At 50.5% G+C, this 17,106-nt stretch overlaps 1 protein-coding gene and 1 pseudogene across 2 annotated transcripts in view; both read left to right on the top strand.

The window, feature by feature from the left end:
* Positions 1-533: 533 nt before the first annotated feature.
* On the top strand, positions 534-759 carry LOC149746791 (signal recognition particle RNA; annotated as a pseudogene).
* An 8,380-nt stretch (positions 760-9,139) lies between these two features.
* CARD14 (caspase recruitment domain family member 14) overlaps positions 9,140-17,106 on the top strand; it is a 22,401-nt gene continuing 14,434 nt past the window's right edge. The window contains exons 1-6 of one of the 2 annotated variants that reach the window (XM_089901583.1): positions 9,140-9,359; positions 10,601-10,738; positions 11,665-11,990; positions 14,970-15,137; positions 16,132-16,251; positions 16,873-16,998. In XM_089901583.1, coding sequence (XP_089757709.1) covers positions 9,149-9,359; positions 10,601-10,738; positions 11,665-11,990; positions 14,970-15,137; positions 16,132-16,251; positions 16,873-16,998 — 1,089 coding nt within the window. In that variant the 5' untranslated portion in view covers positions 9,140-9,148. The remainder of the gene's footprint in view (positions 9,360-10,600; positions 10,739-11,664; positions 11,991-14,969; positions 15,138-16,131; positions 16,252-16,872; positions 16,999-17,106) is intronic. The other variant, XM_089901582.1, reaches the window with a different exon arrangement.

Here is a 17,106-nt window from a genome sequence, read left to right as displayed (position 1 = left end):
TGAGTATCTGGGTGGTACCATCATGAGATGGGGAAGCCATGGGCAGCAGTGTTGTGCTGGTTTCAGGGCAAAACCAACAGGTCCAACAAACACACGTGCCCATGTGTTCATAGCCATAGGACTCACAACAGCCAAAAGGTAGGAACAACCCAGTGTCCACTGACAGATGAATGGATAAACACAACGTGGTCCGCCCACACAATGGGACATTATTCAGCCATTATGCTACACGAAAGGAGCCAGACCTCCAAGGTCACATATGTATGATTCCATTGATGTGAAATGTCCAAATTAGTCAAGTCCATAGAGACAGAAAGCAGCTTAGTGGTTACCAGGGAATGGGGGGAGGGGCTGCTTGACGGGCACAGGTTTTCTTTTCGGAGTGACAAAAATATTTTGGAACTAGATAGAGGAGATGGTTGCACAGCATTGTGAATGTACTAAATGCCACTGAATTGTTCACTTTAAAATGGTTAATTTTATGTTATGTGAATTTCACCTCAATTAACAAACATTTTTTTATAGTAGCTCTGTGCTTGAGCCCAGGATTTCTGGGCTGTAGCACGCTATGCCAATCAAGTGTCCGCACTAAGTTCAGCATCAATATGGTGACCTCCCGGGAGTGAGGGACCACCAGGTTGTCTAAGGAGGGGTGAACTGGCCCAGGTCAGAAACGGAGCAGGTCAAAACTCCCACGCCGGTGAGTAGTGGGACTGCGCCTCTGAATAACCATTGCCCTCCAGCCGGAGCAACTTAGCAAGACCCTGTCTCTTAAAAAAAAGGAAAAAAAGGATCTGATTTCCCTGGGTTAAATTTGAGATGCCTAGGTATCCAAGGGGAGTTGTCAGGTAGGCAGTTGCACGTTCAAATGTGAGAAGCAGCAGGGAATGACCGGTCTCACCTGTTCCTGTGGAAATTGCTGCTTCCCGACTTCCCCTGGCCCTCTCCCCGCTTTGGTGCGGGCCAGGGTGAGTGTGTGTGTGGGGGGGGTCCGTGCTCCCATGCAGAGGCCAGCGAGCCACACTTCAGCCTGGAACCCTGTCCCCGGGTGCCCTCTGCTGCGAGTCTGAACTTTATTCCTACAGGGCCTTCCCTGTAGCACCTGCATTCGCAAGTGGTGTTAGCATCTTGATTCCAAGGCAAACCCAGAACCCCCACCAACTCCCTCCATTTTATGGATAAAGTAGCACCCAGAGGCCCTCCACAGAGTGCCCAGGGCATTCACAATGACCATCTATCGTTCACTCCTGGGTCCTTTATTGATCGCTGCCGGGGCCGTGCTCACCAGGTGGTGCTATCCTGGTGCCCCCTGGGGCTTGGGAGTTTCTCCAGGACATACTCTTCCCCCTGAGCCAGGTTACCAAAATGCTGCTTGATTGACCCTAGAATTGTGTACACAGCTATAGTCCCGTGTCATACAGAATAACTGTCAGGCGGGGTGCTCCTGAAGACCCAGTGGTGACTAAGAAACAGTTTTTGCCCTCAGAAAGCTCATGGACCTTGGGGGGCTGGGGCTTTCTCAACTCCGGTCCTATAACGCTCGGAATTTCTGTTCTTAACAGAGGCTTAGTGAGGCTCTGGCCCCCTCTTTTACCTGGAAGGACAGCATTTTGAGTTTTTTATAACTATCTAGAACTTTCTGTGCACGAGGCACAGAGAGAAGTGCTTTCCCACCATGAAGCAGGTGCCACTATTAACCCCACTGGAGAAGTAAGAAAGCTGAGGCTTGAGGGTTTAAATAACCTGCCCCAGAGGGTAGCTTATGTGCAGCAGGGCTGGGGCTCTGGTCCAAGAACTTGTTTTCTTATCTGAGTTCGGACCTGTGTTCTTACCTACTCTGCCCCGAGCGGCCGCAGCCCCATCCCTCTCACTCACCAGGAGGAAGAGACTTAGGTTCTGGTTGCTGCTCCTTCATCAATTAGCTGTGTGACCTTGGCAACCTGCCTTTGTCAGGAGGATAATCCTTAAGGCCCTTGCTACTCATATAGGCCATGGAACTATGATTGTCCCTTCTTTCTTGAGTAGTATATGCATCAGTGGGAACCAGGCACCCAACCAATGCTTATTGATTCACCCAACTAGTATGCATGGAGCATCACTCTTCTCAGGGTGGGGACACAGAAGAAAACAAGAAAGGCAAGAATTCTTGTCCTCTGGAAGTTTCAGGCTTGTCATGGGGAGGCAGGCAAGCGACAGATAAATAATTAGAATATATAATATGTCGGGGAGCAGTGTGTCCAATAGAGAAAAATGAAATAGGGAAAGGGGGATGGGGAGCCATGTGGGAAGTCTACCATTTTATTTTTTTTTAATGAGACCTTTTATTTATTTATTTATTTATTTTATTTTGGCTGCATTGGGTCTTCATTGCTGTGCATGGGCTTTCTCTAGTTGCGGTGAGCGGGGGCTACTCTTCGTTGCAGTGCGAGGGCTTTTCATTGCGGTGGCTTCTTTTGTTGCGGACCACTCTCTCTAGGTGCGCAGGCTTCAGTAGTTGTGGCTCATAGGCTCTAGAGTGCAGGCTCAGTAGTTGTGGTGCACGGACTTAGTTGTTCTGCGGCATGTGGGATCTTCCCGGACCAGGCCTCGAACCTGTGCCCCCTGCATTGGCAGGCGGATTCTTAACCACTGCACAACCAGGGAAGCCCAGTCCTACGATTTTAAATAGAATGGCTGGAAAGGCCTCTCTAGGAAGGTGGCCCTTGAGTGGAGTCCTGAAGGAGGTGAAGGAAAGAGCATTGCAGGCAGAGGCAAGTACAAAGGCCCTGGGAATGGCATGTGCCTGGAGCAGTCAAAGGCTAGCAAGGAGGCCCCATATGTGGAGCAGGTAAATGCAAATGGGGTCAGCAAGTACCAGGAAATCAGAATCTCACTTGTGGGGCATGGTTAGTCCTCGAGGATTTGTAGAGCAAAGGAAATGACATGACCTGACTCATCCTTTAGCAGGGAGGCCCTGTCTGCTGTGTTGAGAACCTGCCTCAGGGGGCGTGGAGAAAGCAGCTAGGAGGTCATTGCAGAGGTCTGCATAGGCGCTGATCAGATCCCAGCAGTGCAAAGGGCGAGAGTGATCACATTCTGGATATATCTTAACATAGAAGAACCAAGACTTTCATTTAAATCTAAATAGTAATTATCAAATGTTGATTTTAGATGGATCTATTGGAACTATTTAGATACTTCCCAGAATTGCTCATGAGAACCAAAGAAGAGGTCCAGAATTTATCCTAAACTTCCTAGGACTTTTCTGAAGGATCTATGGGCTGACTGTTCACATAGAAGAGAAGATTCTATCCACTCCAAGATTTTCCATCCTCTTCTCAATCACCGTCTTCTGTGGGTTGACCACATACACAGGCAGTTCTCGGAAGGTTCCTGCGGTTCTCACAAAGGCAAAACAAACCCTTCACACCCGTCCTCCCTGCTGTGGGAAAATGTGTTGGCGTTTCACTGATGCGTGGAGGCTCGAGTGAGGCGCAGCTCCTGTGGGCAGGGCCCAGACAGATGCGCCTGTCAAACCTGCTTGTCTGTGGCTGCTCAGCCAAGACTGTGGCTGGTCAGCCATCGCTTCTCAAGGACAAGGAAGGCAAGTACACAGAGTCTGTCCCCAGGAGAGCAGGTCATCATACCCAGGGAGGGTGGATAGGCCAAGAATGGGGTCCAAGAGCTATCTACAGGGGAATGAGAGGGGCCGGCTTCCTCCTTATAAGGCGTGGAGGTGGTGCCTGGTTTGGGTACGAGAGGAGAAAGCAGCTCGTCCCATTTTGCTTGGTTAAATTACTTGAACATTCTCTGGCTTCTAAGTACCACCTTAAGACAGTATGGGCCATGCTGGGTGAAAGGAATGCTCTGTTTAGTACTCTTATCTCTGCAACGTTGCCCAGGACAAAAGAAAAGGAAGGAAGGTTTCTAAGTTCAAATATAAAGTGAGTAAGACCAGCTGCCTCCTATCTGTGGTAAGGGCATAGCTGGACAGTTACAATGGCACTTTGGTGCCAGATTTTAGCTGAGGGGTGCAAGGGAGCACCCCTTTTGTGCTTGGTAAACTTCTGCCTCCCACACCATATTTGTGGGTCATCAATTCCTTTAAGCTTCCTCTAACTCATTCTCCCTTTTCTGGAGTACTGTGCATGCCTGTGTGTGTGTGTGTGTGTGTGTGTGTGTGTGTGTGTGTGTTTATCCTTCTTCCCTACTTCACAGGCAAGCGAAGATCTGCGCCTTGGGCTTTGAGAAGAATGTTGACATGGGAAAGGGTCAAGTAGGAGGACCCACATCTTAGAGCCTCAGGGCTCTTATAATCTAAGACTCCCTCTAGAATTGCTGTAGGGTGAAAAGAGCATTTTATAGAGTTCAAAATATCCTTAGGGATCTCTGGGCTAAATTTTCTTTACTGTTAGGACTAACCCCTATTTACATTGGGGCTGAGTTGCAAAGAAACTCCCACATTTTAAATTCCCATTTGGGCACCTGTCTTGAGCTGCTTCACTGCATGAAGCAGGGACTAGCATGGCTTCTACTCAGCTACGCCCACTTATACTCAAACCCCGGTGTGGCTGACAGGTACCAGGAGCCAGGGGTAGTTGGCTGAGGTTTAGAGAGACCTGTCTTCAGCTGTCCTGGTAAGGCAGCCTGTCGCTTGAGCTGGCCCTGATTTTCTGAGTTCACTTTGATGGGAGTGGGAGTCTGTGAACAGTCAGGTGTTCCTTGGGAGTCCTGTGATGCTACGGTAGGTGGTGGCAGGGGTGGCAGTCGGACTAGAAGGCGCTCCCAGGGGAGACTGTCACCCCCTGTGACCCAGCCCAGGGAAGGTTTTCCAGCCAGTCCTGGTTCTCAGGGCATGCACGGAGACCTGGGCATCTGGAACTCTCAGAGTTTGAGCTGCAGGCTGGAGATGTGCTCCCCGACCCAAACCCTTGGCAGCTATATCATATAATACCAGACAGCGTGCCAGGGTGTAATCTACTAAAAATAAAAGTCAGGGCTTCCCTGGTGGCGCAGTGTTGAGAGTCCGCCTGCCGATGCAGGGGACATGGGTTCGTGCCCTGGTCTGGGAAGATCCCACATGCCGCGGAGCGGCTGGGCCAATGAGCCATGGCCGCTGAGCCTGTGCATCCAGAGCCTGTGCTCCGCAACGGGAGAGGCCACAACAGTGAGAGGCCCGCGTACCGCAAAAAAAAAAAAAAAAAAGCTAATACTCCATGAGCCCAAGTTTTTGGGTCACTGTCTTCTTGGAGCCAACTAATCCAGGGCCATTGACCCCAGTCAAAGGAAGGCATTTAGGTTCACCATTCAGGGCCAGTGTATTTATTTCCCGTGTGTTTTTGAATCTTCAGGCTCAGGCTTGATGCATATTAAGGTGGATATTTTATGAGAGGTTTGTGGGGAACACAGGGTTTTATAAATGTGCTCCCCTCTCCTTTATTAAGTGGAAGGTTAAGAAATCCCGTCCTGGGAGTCAGAAGCAGTTCCCTTCCCCACTGATGCAGGACTGGGCCAATCAAGTCTTCTTTCCCCATGCCCCTGCCTTTTCCAGAATTTCCCCTCTTCAGCCAGCACCTGTCAACCTGGTCCGCTCCCACCATCTCTGTGCCCGGCACACATGAGGGTTGGCTCTTCCTCGCAGGACTGAGGGAAAAGCAAGAGAGGGGAAGCCTCTACTGGTCTCTGATAGTTGGTCACCCAAATCATGTCACCTGTGAGAGAGAAAGTGGGGCACGGTGAATCATGCTTGGACAGGAAGTATCCCAGGTGCTCCAAGACTAATGGGCACCTTATCTGGGATGACTTCCCTCTCCGTTTGATCAACTGAGTTAATTTGATTGTTTTCTGAAACAATGAGTTTATGGTTGTTATTGAACCCATGCTTGCTCATTCTAAAAAGTTTAATTAATAGAAAAAAAGAAAGCAACAGATTTCCTAAAATTCTACCACCACAAATAACGAGTATTAGCATCAGGGAACAGCCTTCCAGAATCTACCTGCTCTGTTTCTCTGTTTCTATCTCTTTGTGTTTCTCTCTCTCTCTGTCTCTCTCCCACACATTCGAGTGCACACACAAACACATACACACACACTGAACTATAGACAGATGGACAGATTAGACGGATGGGTGGATAAGTATATGGATTGAGGGACTGCTAGAGAGATAGATACACTAACATCATTCAATAAAAATGGGATCCACATGTTTTCAAAGTAAAATTTTAGCTTTACTTACATTTAAAATTAAATTATGATGAAATAGTTGAATGCAGTATAAGTGTTTCTCAACTCCAAGAAGCATTACTTCCCTAAAAATTCCCACTAAGGTTAAGAGATTATGATAACCACGACAAGGTAGAGGCTTTATTTAAAATCGACATGCCTCCGTTGAGACCTGGTTTTGTCACTGGCAGCCCCGAGCCCCTTGACACCACTCCACCCATTGCGGGGCTCGTCTGATATTATGATATTTCTCAAAGTTTGGGGGAAAAACTTGTTTATCTTTCCACTGTTCCTATTTTGTGGCTGCTGCCGCTTCTTCTTCTTCTTTTTTTTTTTTCTTTACATTTTTTTGGCTCATTTTGTGAGGCACTGGGGAAGAGAGACTCTGTGAGTCTGCTTCATTCAGCACCTTTCCCATTTGGACTGGTTCTATGTGTAGAATCTGACCCAGAACCTTTGAGCTGGATGTGGCAGGAGTGGCTTCACTCACGAGGTTGTCATCTGAGAAGGCGCAAGGGGAACCCCTAGATGCCTCGGCACACGTGGCAACGCATTCCTGGGGGTCATGGGATCAGCTGAGGGGAACAGGATGCTGGGATGAGTGAGTGTAGGGATGGAACAGAGAAGGCCAGGAGGGAATGCAAAGCTGCCCAAGGGCAAAAGCACTCAGCTCCACTCAGGGCCTCCTGGGCAGGGGATGGATCTTGGCTGGGGGCGCTGGGCCATCAGGTACCGGCAGGCCCGGCCTCCTTGGCCATGCACGGGGGCTGGGCACCTGAGATCTTATTGCTGCCCCACCGGTTTCCAGAAGGACAGGCCGGGCCTGAGAAAGCAAAGACCATGGCCTTCACCAGGCAGGGCTGGACGGGGTTCATCCTCTGTACTGGGTCCTTGGGTGGTTGACCAGTTAAAATCCTCTGCTATGAAGGTTGACCAGTTAGAATCCTGTCCTGGCCCCCAAGCCACCAGCCTGGCAGCCATGGAGAAAGCGGGTCCCATTTGGCCCTCCACCTCTTGACAAGCCCACTCAAACCTAGGTGCCAGGAGTGAATGTTTATTCCCCCAGGGGTATTTAAAAGAGAACCTCACAGAAGGGCAATGATCATCACAAAAGAATCACTTGGTCAAGACAGGGATTTAGGCATAAATTAGGTAGTGGGGGCCTGGAGACCCCTTGATCATGCAAAGCAGGGCCAGCTTCATAGGTGTAACCTGTCCCCAGGGCCCCGCGCTTTAATGCTCTGCTGTCACTGTCTAGAAATTCTGGATACTTTTTAAACAAGGGGCCCATATTTTCACTTTGTACTGGGCTCTGTGGATTGTACAGCTGGTCCTGATGCAAGGTGGAAGGTCATCCTGATTTGGAGGGCCACACCCCAGTGATGTGAACATCTACTGGGTAGAGATCCCAGGAGCTTGAGAGCCTTCCATTCAAGTGTGTGGTTGACAGCTCGGATGTGGCTGGGCACTCCAGGACTTGGGCAAGTTTCCAAATCCCCTTTGCCCCATGTTTTAATTTCCCAGGGCTGACATAATACATTACCACAACAGAAATTTATTTGCCCTGAGTTCTGAAAGCTAGCAATCCAAAATCCAGGTGCCAGCAGGTCCAGTCTCCCTCTGAAGGTGTAAGGGAGAATCTGTTCCATGCCTTTCTCCGAGCCTTGGGTGTTGCTGGCAATCCTTGGCGTCCCCTGGCTTCTATGAGCACTGCTCCGATCTCTGACTCGGTTGTCACATGGCTTCTCCCTGTGTGTCTGTCTCTGGGCCTCTTCTCTTCTTATAAAGTCACTAGTCATATGGGATTCAAGGCCCCACCCTAATGACCTTATCTTGATCACATCTGCAATGATCCTGTCTCCAAACAGAGTCACATTCACAGGTACTGGGGGTGAGGACTTCAGCATATTTTTTAAGGGGACACAATTCAGCCTGTAAAGCCCTGATTCATGAGCATCCATCGACAGTTCCCTGAAGAGACCAGGAACTCCAGTCCTCAGCTTGCTCCCCCTCCTCCCCCAGCCAGTGAGACCCCTGGGCCCTTTCCCACCCACACCCCTGCTGGCTGATCCATCTCTCTGAGTACAAAACTTAGGGGAAGGGTGTCAGTGAATCTGGCCCCATGGTGACCAAGACACACTGCGTAGCTATTGCACCTGCCCACTCTCCTTGGTATTCCAGGGTTCAAAGTTCAGTTTCCTTCTAGAAACCTGCTTTCAAGTCCCAAGGATGCTTTTATAGTTACTGAGTAAACGGTAGGGGTCAAAGATCTGTCCAATTATTTCCTGGATCAGAGTTTGCTTTTCTTTTTTTCCCCCTTACATTAGTCTTTGGTGCCCAATCTTTGAGTTTTGGTACAAGTCACATGGCTTGAAATAGATATGAGATCATCTTAGCACTGGTTTTCGGGCTCTTCCCATCCAGCCCCGTCCTGCCAGCACCACACCTGGCCTCGGAGAGAACACGGGATCACATCCCACTGCGAGGAGTGCCTGCAAAAACGAATGTGAGCGGCTTTTGGTGAGTCCTTGCTAAAGACTGAGCCCCTCGCGTGGATTGTGGGGGGCTGTTCATGGGGACCATCTCCTTTTTCTTAGTTTACAAGTGTTGATTTGCTCTGGTTTTCAAGCATTTTTCGTGTACAGACCTCTTCAAGAGGTATTTGACTCCAGCCAGTCCAGCTTGTCATTCCAGATGAAAAGAACCAAATCATAGGAATTTACGAGTCTGAGAGAAATGCTCCCAGCTGTGCCCAAGATAATGCACAAGGATGGTCACTGCGGCAGTGTGTTGGAGAAAAAGGCGAAATGACCTAATGCCTGCCCACAGGAGCACCTGTACAAAGGTGCTGTACAAAGGATGTACAAACCTTCCTGTACAGGAAGCTGTGACCCTGATCCCAGCTCTCCATGGCTGCTCTTCCCATCCAGGATGCTCAGGCCCAGCCATGGCAGAGCTGTGCCACACGGACTCCTCGCTGACTGCCCTGGACGAGGAGGTGCTGTGGGAGATGATAGAGGACCACCGCTGCAGGATTGTGCGCAGCATCTGCCCCAGTCGCCTCACCCCCTACCTGCGCCAGGCAAAGGTGCTGGACCAGCTGGACGAGGAGGAGGTGCTGCACAGCCCCAGGTTCACAAACACGGCCATGAGAGTTGGTGAGGACCTGCATCCCGGCCACCGTGGCCCCAGCAGGCCCCTTCTGCAGAGCCTGCTCAGTGCAGGTTGCGCCGGGAAGGCCCGTGTGAGGGCAAGGAGTGCAGGACTTTAAGGAACAACACCAAGGGGACCTGAGGTCCAGTCATGGGGACTGTATTAGTGTCCCAGAGCTGCCACAACAAATGATCACAAACCAGCTGGCTTAAAACAGCAGAAATGTCTTCTCTCACAGTTTGGAGGCCAAAAGTCTGAAATCAAGGTGTCAGCAGGGCTGTGCTCCCTCTGAAGGCTCTAGGGGAGAAAATTTTTGCCTCTTTCTGCTTCTGGTGGTCCCAGCATCCTTGGTTTGTGGCCACATCACTCCAATCTCTGCCTCTATTTTCACGTGGCCTTCTTCTTTGCATCTTCTCCTCTTCTGTCTCCTATAAGGGCACTTGTGATTGGATTTAGGGCCCACCTGGATAACCCAGGAGGATCTCATCTTGAGATCCTTACTTTAATTACATCTGCAAAGCCTTTTCCAGAAAAGGTCCCATTGGTAGGTTCCTAGTGGACATAACTTTGGGACCCATGACTCAACCCACTCTAGATGTCTTTGGAGCTGATTCTGATTGTCTGATTAGCTGTGTTTATTCGTTCAAAAACAGGGAAGCTAATAGTTTCATCACATAAGGTTGTTAGGAGAATTGAATGGGTTACAACTTATCAGATACTCATCTCAAAGCCCGGGCCATGGAAAGCAGGTAGTAACTGGTAGCTATCAATATGACACTATTTGTGCCTGTTGCCTTATGACCATCAAAGGAGAAATGAATTCAAGCCACCAGAGAGTGATGGGATCTGGGTGGGCTGGGAAGGCCCAAGTTTCTCTGGGACCCAGGCCCTGGGGCGCTTCTATTTGCTTCTTTCCCCCAACCTGCTTTGTATACATGTGTCTGCATGTGTCCACCAACAAACCTGGGAAGTCTTGAGAGCAAAGATCATCCTCCTGAGTCTTTCATCCCCAGCTCTTAGCACTTGCGTTGTAGCAGTTCCTCAATAGATATCAGCCTGGCCCTTCTCAAGACTGACCACCATCATGGGAATAAATGGAGCAGTGAGGACCCCACCCCGGGGGCCCTGGAAAACTGCTTTGACCTCCTGATTCCTAGATGTGCAAGGATTCCCCTCCCTGCACCCTGCTCCCCTCATGGGAAGCCCGCCTAACACCTGGTCAGCTAAGACTGTTCTCTCTCCAAAGGGCACTTGCTGGATTTGCTGAAGACTCGAGGGAAGAATGGGGCCATCGCCTTCCTGGAGAGCCTGAAATTCCACAACCCTGACGTCTACACCCTGGTCACCAGGCTACAGCCCAGCGTAGACTTCACAAACTTCAGTGGTGAGAGCTGGGTCTTTGATGTAACCCGGGGTGAGGGGGTGTCCCGCCTTGACTGCAGGCCGTTCCAGACATTTCCCTGCTCCCTTCAAGCTGACATTCCTGTCCCTGTGCTCTGCACCCCCCCAACCCCGCACTCTGGGGGTGAGGAGACCCCCTACACACACACTAACCATAGTGGGGGTGGGTGGGCAGAGCCCATGACCTTGGGTTCTAAAAGAAAAGGTTTGTCCCTAACTATCCAACACCAAGAGAAGAACCCTCACAGGTCATGGAATCTGCGTTTGAGAGGTGCAGGCAAAGAGGAAGTGTGTCATTTCCTAGAAAACCTTTACTTGGTGCTTGAGGTGGAGGGGAGCCCAGTCCCACCCTGTCCCACCTGGCTCTGGCTCTCAGGAGGGGCCGCCAGAGGGGAAAAGGAGAGGAGCTGCTAAGTAAAGGTTTACACAGGCTGGGTGGGAGATGAGGCCATGTTTATTAATTGAGTAATTTTAGGCTTCTCTGGGGGAGCTGTTGAAAGATTTAGGTATTCAAAGGAGCAGGCAACATCACTCAAAACTGTGGCTAAGAAAACGTTTCTGCCTGTTTGGCGTCACAGTCCATATTTATGTGATTCAGAGTTCTGTTATACAGATTCTTTGCTATGTTTTCCTTAGGATGACATGAGAATGAGCATCGAGCACGGCTCAGCTGACTGGGGGGAAGTTGGGTCTGAACAGCAGGGTCCCACAGGGAAGCCAAGAATGGGTAGTCCTTGTACCAAAATCGCCTGTCACACTTTATTTCACCAAAATATTCAGTCCTGTTGACCCTGGAAGCGTTTAAGGCGACCAACAGATTAGGGTGGGGGTTCCTTCTTGAGAGTCTGGGCACAGGAAGAAAGACCCTGGAGGATGAAGAGCCCCTGGGCCCACTGCCCCGTCCCGCAGGGCTCATGGAGACGTCCAAGCTGACCGAGTGCCTGGCCGGGGCCATCGGCAGCCTGCAGGAAGAGCTGAGCCAGGAGAAGGGGCAGAAGGAGGCACTGCTGCGGCAGTGCCAGCAGCTGCAGGAGCAGCTGGGCCAGGCCGAGGCCCGTGCGGAGGGCTTGTGCCAGCTGGAGGCCGACCACGGCCGCATGAAGCACGAGGTCAGTGCCCACTTCCACGAGGTGCTGAAACTGAAGGACGAGATGCTGAGTCTCTCGCTGCGCTACAGCAACGCGCTGCAGGAGAAGGATCTGGCCACCACGCGCTGCCGCGGCCTGCAAGAGGAGGTATCGGGGATGCCGCTCGGGGTGCCCATCCTGACCTGCTGCTCCCCACCCCGTGCCTCTGCACTCGCTGGTCCATCTCCTGGAACTCCCACCCCCACTCCCTGTGACGCCCCTGCAGGAAGCTGACCTTTCTCCTCCACCAGGGCCCCCTTGCGTAGGCTATGTGGCCTCGAGCCCGCCCTGCCCTGTAATTGCCTGGTCTGTGAAGTGCCCACCATGCGGACCCCGCCTGCCTGTGTCTAGGGGCCCATCTGGCTATTCTGGGAGTGGTGGACCCACCCAGGCCCCACCCCTCTCCGGCAGTGTCAGTAACCATGGGGACAGTGGACCTCTATCAGCCCCTCCTTTGTCTTTCTCAGCTGGTGCTGGATTCAGGTGGGAGAACAGGAGCGTTGTTATTTAGGCCCCCTTAGACCCCAGCAGTCTTTCACTCATTTTTCTGTTGGAGATAATTATCTTATTGGCCTGCAAGAGTTCTTCATGGAGGATATTCATTCCTTGTCGTCTGGCATTTGCTTTTGCTTTTAACTGTGGCACTGTTTGATTTTAGTTTTTTAAACTTTATTTAGAAAGAATTTCTAATTTGCCCAAAAATATACACATAAAAATACAAAGGACTCCCACATACCCTTACTTTATCACTTGTGCTCTCTCTCTCTGTCTCTCTCTCTCCACACATACACACACTTTTTCCTGAACCACTTGAGTTGCGTACATCATGGCCCTTTACCCCTAAACATTTCAGGGACTATTTCCTAAAAATAAGATATTCTCTTATATAACCGAAGTACAGTTATCAACTTCATGAAATTACATTGATACAAGCCTTTAATCTAATCTACTGTACGTGTTCCAGTTTTATCAATTGACCTAAATTACATCCTTGATGGCATTTTCCCTCCAGTCCAGGATCCAGATCAGGATCAGGTATTGTACCAAAATCGCTAGTCATATACTGTTACTCCCTGCAGCTAGTAAGCAATCCAGGGGTCAGGGGGAGGCGTTCTGAGGCCAGCAAGCACCCCTGCTCTTTGTCGACACTCCCCTCTGGACTTAGCCTCACCGGGGATTCTTGCTCGAGCGTGTCTTTACTCTAGTGGCTGCAGAATGATAAGTCCCATCTCCAGTGCTTTCTCCAGTGACCAGTTTACCCTCGGCATCCTGGCTGTGAGAAGGAGCCTTTCCTTTTCCCCACTTATGCATCTGTTATTGGCATAGACATGTGGATTCCTATTTCCAGTGATCTAAAACATATCATTGTCCTAAGCGAGTTTGGTGCTCAAAGTGTCCTAGATTTGACTGTGGGAGCCCCATCAATCTGCTCTGTGTCCTGGGACATGCCCCCACGTTTTCTTAGCATGGACTTTCTTTGCATCATCACAAGATATTCCAGGATCATCTCGTACCCACGCTGCCTCAGCTCCAGGGTCAGCCATCTCTCCAAGGAGCCCAGTTCCTTTTAGAGACCAAGATCCAGTGTGCTCATTGCTACTGGGGTGTCTTTGCTTCTCAGCCCTTTCAGCGGACAGGGCTAGGAAACGTGCACATAGATACAAAAGTATACATACACATACAAATATGCATAAGCACATATGCACGCAAGTATGCATATACACGTACATGCACATGTTTTAGAAATCATAAGTTCACGCCCAAACCTCTAATTCCAGTAGATGCCCCAGGGTTTCTTCTTGCTGTGCCCCACTCCACATTGTGTGATCTTTCCTCAGTGAGAACCCTAGCTCCCACTTTAACACATTCCTCTCTTGCTCAGTCCTGTAGTACCTCTGAAATAGATTCAGAATTGCTTTGCCTGTACCAGTACAATGGACTAGACTAGGATTTGTAATTCTCTCCCTGCCACCGCCCAACCCTGCCCAAGGCTGAGGGTCTGTAGTTAAATACTGTGTTCGTAAGTTATTGTGGCTGCCTTCCATCTTCTCTTTCTCTGCCTCTTCCTCACCCCCTTCTCTCTCTCCCTTCATGTGGTTACGGTATTAGCTTGAAATATAATTAGGTTCATTTGTTTGGTTTACTTTCAGTTTTAGGTCTCCTCCTTCCAGATCTTAATGATTTAATTTTACTTTTTGAATCTGGAGAATATGATATGCCTAACCTAGTTATTAGCCCATAGCAGGAACTTGGTAATTGCTTATGGAAAGTTTGCTCACTAGATGTCAGAGGTAAAAAGTCCAAGCCCAAAGGTTCTTCCTTCTCCGCTTGATCCCAACCCTGGAGTGAGTGCTGAACTCCACCCTGACATCCAGACCTCCTGGGTTTGCCTTACAGGGAAACTCCCCTCTTCCCAGGGACACCACACCTGAGACAGGGAGAGGCCAGGCCCATCAGCTCGAGGTGCAAGTTCCTCTTGGACCACTACCCAGCAGGACCGAGGCCAGCAGAACCTGGCCAGGTCGTTTACAGAGCTCATAGCCCTGGACATGCAGCCCACTGGGTGGCAGGCACATACTAGCACACAGAGTTCAAGTGTGTCTGAATAGACCAGGTCCTGTATTCCCAGGCATCTCTGCTCTATTTGACTTGACTTTCCTCTTTTTTACTTACTGATTTTTATGAATCCAATTTCCCTTCATCTGACGTGTTTAGCAGAATATGGAAAGGCAGAGAAGCAGGGCCATGCTGGAGGAGGCTTACTGGACATTCATTCCCGGCTGTGCTGGCTGTCAGATCCAAGAGCTAGTGGCCAGGGCTCCTTGTTCTGTCCCTGGGGATCCCAGCCCAGTGATTTAACCCCTACACCTCATCTATAAAATAAAGCTAAAATGCCTTTCCCGTCCCGCAGGGACTGGAACTATTCATTAGGTAAAATCCTTTAATGGATTTTGAAATCTCCGGAGAGGGACCTCTTCGAGTATGAATAGCATCATCCTTAAGGAGAAACGTTGAGAACCACAGCTGGCTCCTGGTCTCGTGGAGAAACAGCAGTTACATTCTCCACCTTGATCTCCATCCTGGCAGCTGTATCTGATGAAGCAAGAGCTGCAGCGAGAGAAGCTGTCTTCTTCCTGTGAGCGGGAATTTCGAGAGCGGTCCCTGAAGATGACGAATGAGCTGGAGCCTGGAGATGAGGAGCTGAGCCGCCTGAAGGAGGAGAATGAGAGGCTCCGCTCCCTGACCTTCAGCCTGGTGGGTCCTGGTGCCTCCAAGGGTCAGCTTCCTGCCCTGGTCCCCACAAGCTTCAGCTTCCTTCCCTGGTGGCCAGCGGGGAGTGTCCTTGACCTTGGCCTGTGGCCTCCAGACTGTGGGATTTCTGACAAGTGGTTCTATTGAGGTGTGGCTAAGACCTGGGTGAGATGAAACCTAGTGACTCATCTCCATGGCTCCTTCTCGCATCCCTCCTTCCCACTCTTCCCAGCCCCCAAATGTTAGCAGAATTGATAGCAGTTGCACACATATTCGAAAGTCTTACTCAGCTGTTTTGCCGCTGCCCTGTTGTTTGGAATAGATGAGGCTGATTATAAATGATGGGATTAGCTTAAGGTTGTGGGAGCACGGCAACGTTTCTGCCTGCAAAATATTCTGGCGCCCTGCCCACGCAGGCATGAGGGAGTGGGGAATGGTAGGATGCAGAGAAGTTAGTGATGCCAAAGCCCTGGAATTATGCAAGCCCTCTGCCTCTCCTCTCCAATCCCTTTCAATCAATAAATATCTATTTTTTGAACTAGTCCTTCAATAGACATTCAGGGGTGTGGGGCAGGCCGCCGCCTGGCACTGCCACCCCATGGCCTGAACTGTGCCATCACTCATAAAAGTGAGCGCGAGCAGGGAATGACCCACCCATTGGTGTTCCGCCTCCTGGAAGCTCTGCTTGTGGATTTGTTGAAGGAGCAGCCTGAAGCTGCCTAAACAGTGGAGGTGCTATGCTACCCTCAGAGGCTTTCAGCTTCCTGTACTTTGTTTCCTAGCCATGCACACTTGGAGCTGAAATGCATGTTCTCCATTTTAATTGCTGACCTTGCCTTTTTTCCTGCCTGATGTGCAGTAATAAGGCTAAATCTGCCCACACACCATCCTTGAAGCTTCCTGCCTCCTATCCTTGGGACGAGATGATGGGGATGCTTCCCCAGGGGCAGGCCTTTGGGGAGGTCAGGGTCCCTGGGCTGACCTCTCTTTGCACCAGGCGGAGAAGGACATTCTGGAGCAGAACCTGGATGAGGCCCTGGAGAGCAGGCAGGAGCTGGTGAACCGCATCCACTCTCTGAGGGAGCGGGCCATGGCCGCTGAGAGACAGCAAAAGCAGGTGACCCTTCTGGGCCGTGTTTAGGGGCCGGGCTGCCTGGGTGAGGAAGGAGATTCTTTAATCCACACTGAGCTTAAGACCAGCTTTGCCTAACGAATGCATGGGCCTGTTCGTTGATTCCTTTGTCAAAAATAGATTGGGCACCAACTCACAGTCAAAGACTAGAGGTCATGTCTACTTTGTGGGGTGGGGAGAAAACATGTCAGGCAAACAAGTGATTAGAATACAGAGTGATTTCAAGTGCATGGGGCCCCAGGGTGAGAGCCAGGGATTTCTTTAGTTGCTATAAAAGGCAAGGGGAGGATGAGAGAAAGGAGACAGTGGAAGAGAATGAGGCAGATAGAGGGAAAATATTTATGCATTTTGGGACATGGAATAAACAAAACACAAATAGACATGCAGCACCCATGCATATTTTGATGACCAAATTAAAATATAATCAACACAGCAACTCTGTAGATGCACGTGGAATCCAGCACTTAAGAAACGAGCGTGAATTCACCTTATTTCCCCTCTAGAACCACCTCCCTCCCTCTCCTCGAGGCTCCCCCACCACCCATCCTCAGCCCCGCCCTCACAGCCGCTGACCTTCATGGGCCATGTTTGTCCCCCTCTGTTCAGTACTGGGAAGAGAAGGAGCAGACCCTGCTCCAGTTCCAGAAAACCAAGGTGGACTGCGAAATCTACAAGGAGAAGATGAACGTCCTGCAGAGCCAAGTGGTCGAGCTGCAGAAGGAGCGGGACCAGGTACCCGGGAGAGGCAAGGGGCCGGCCAGGGTGACGGGCTGAGGGCCTCCGAGAACAGTGCTGCGCCGGTGGAGTCTCGGGAGGTCGGGAGGCTCGGGAAGGCCCCGC

This window comes from Delphinapterus leucas, chromosome 19 (assembly GCF_059928025.1).
Source record: "Delphinapterus leucas isolate spDelLeu-1000000601 "Yukka" chromosome 19, BTC_Dleu_Yukka2, whole genome shotgun sequence".
NCBI classification, from domain to species: Eukaryota; Metazoa; Chordata; class Mammalia; order Artiodactyla; family Monodontidae; genus Delphinapterus; species Delphinapterus leucas.
Note: the sequence above shows the minus strand (reverse complement) of the source record. Positions and strands in the feature narration are given on the sequence as shown.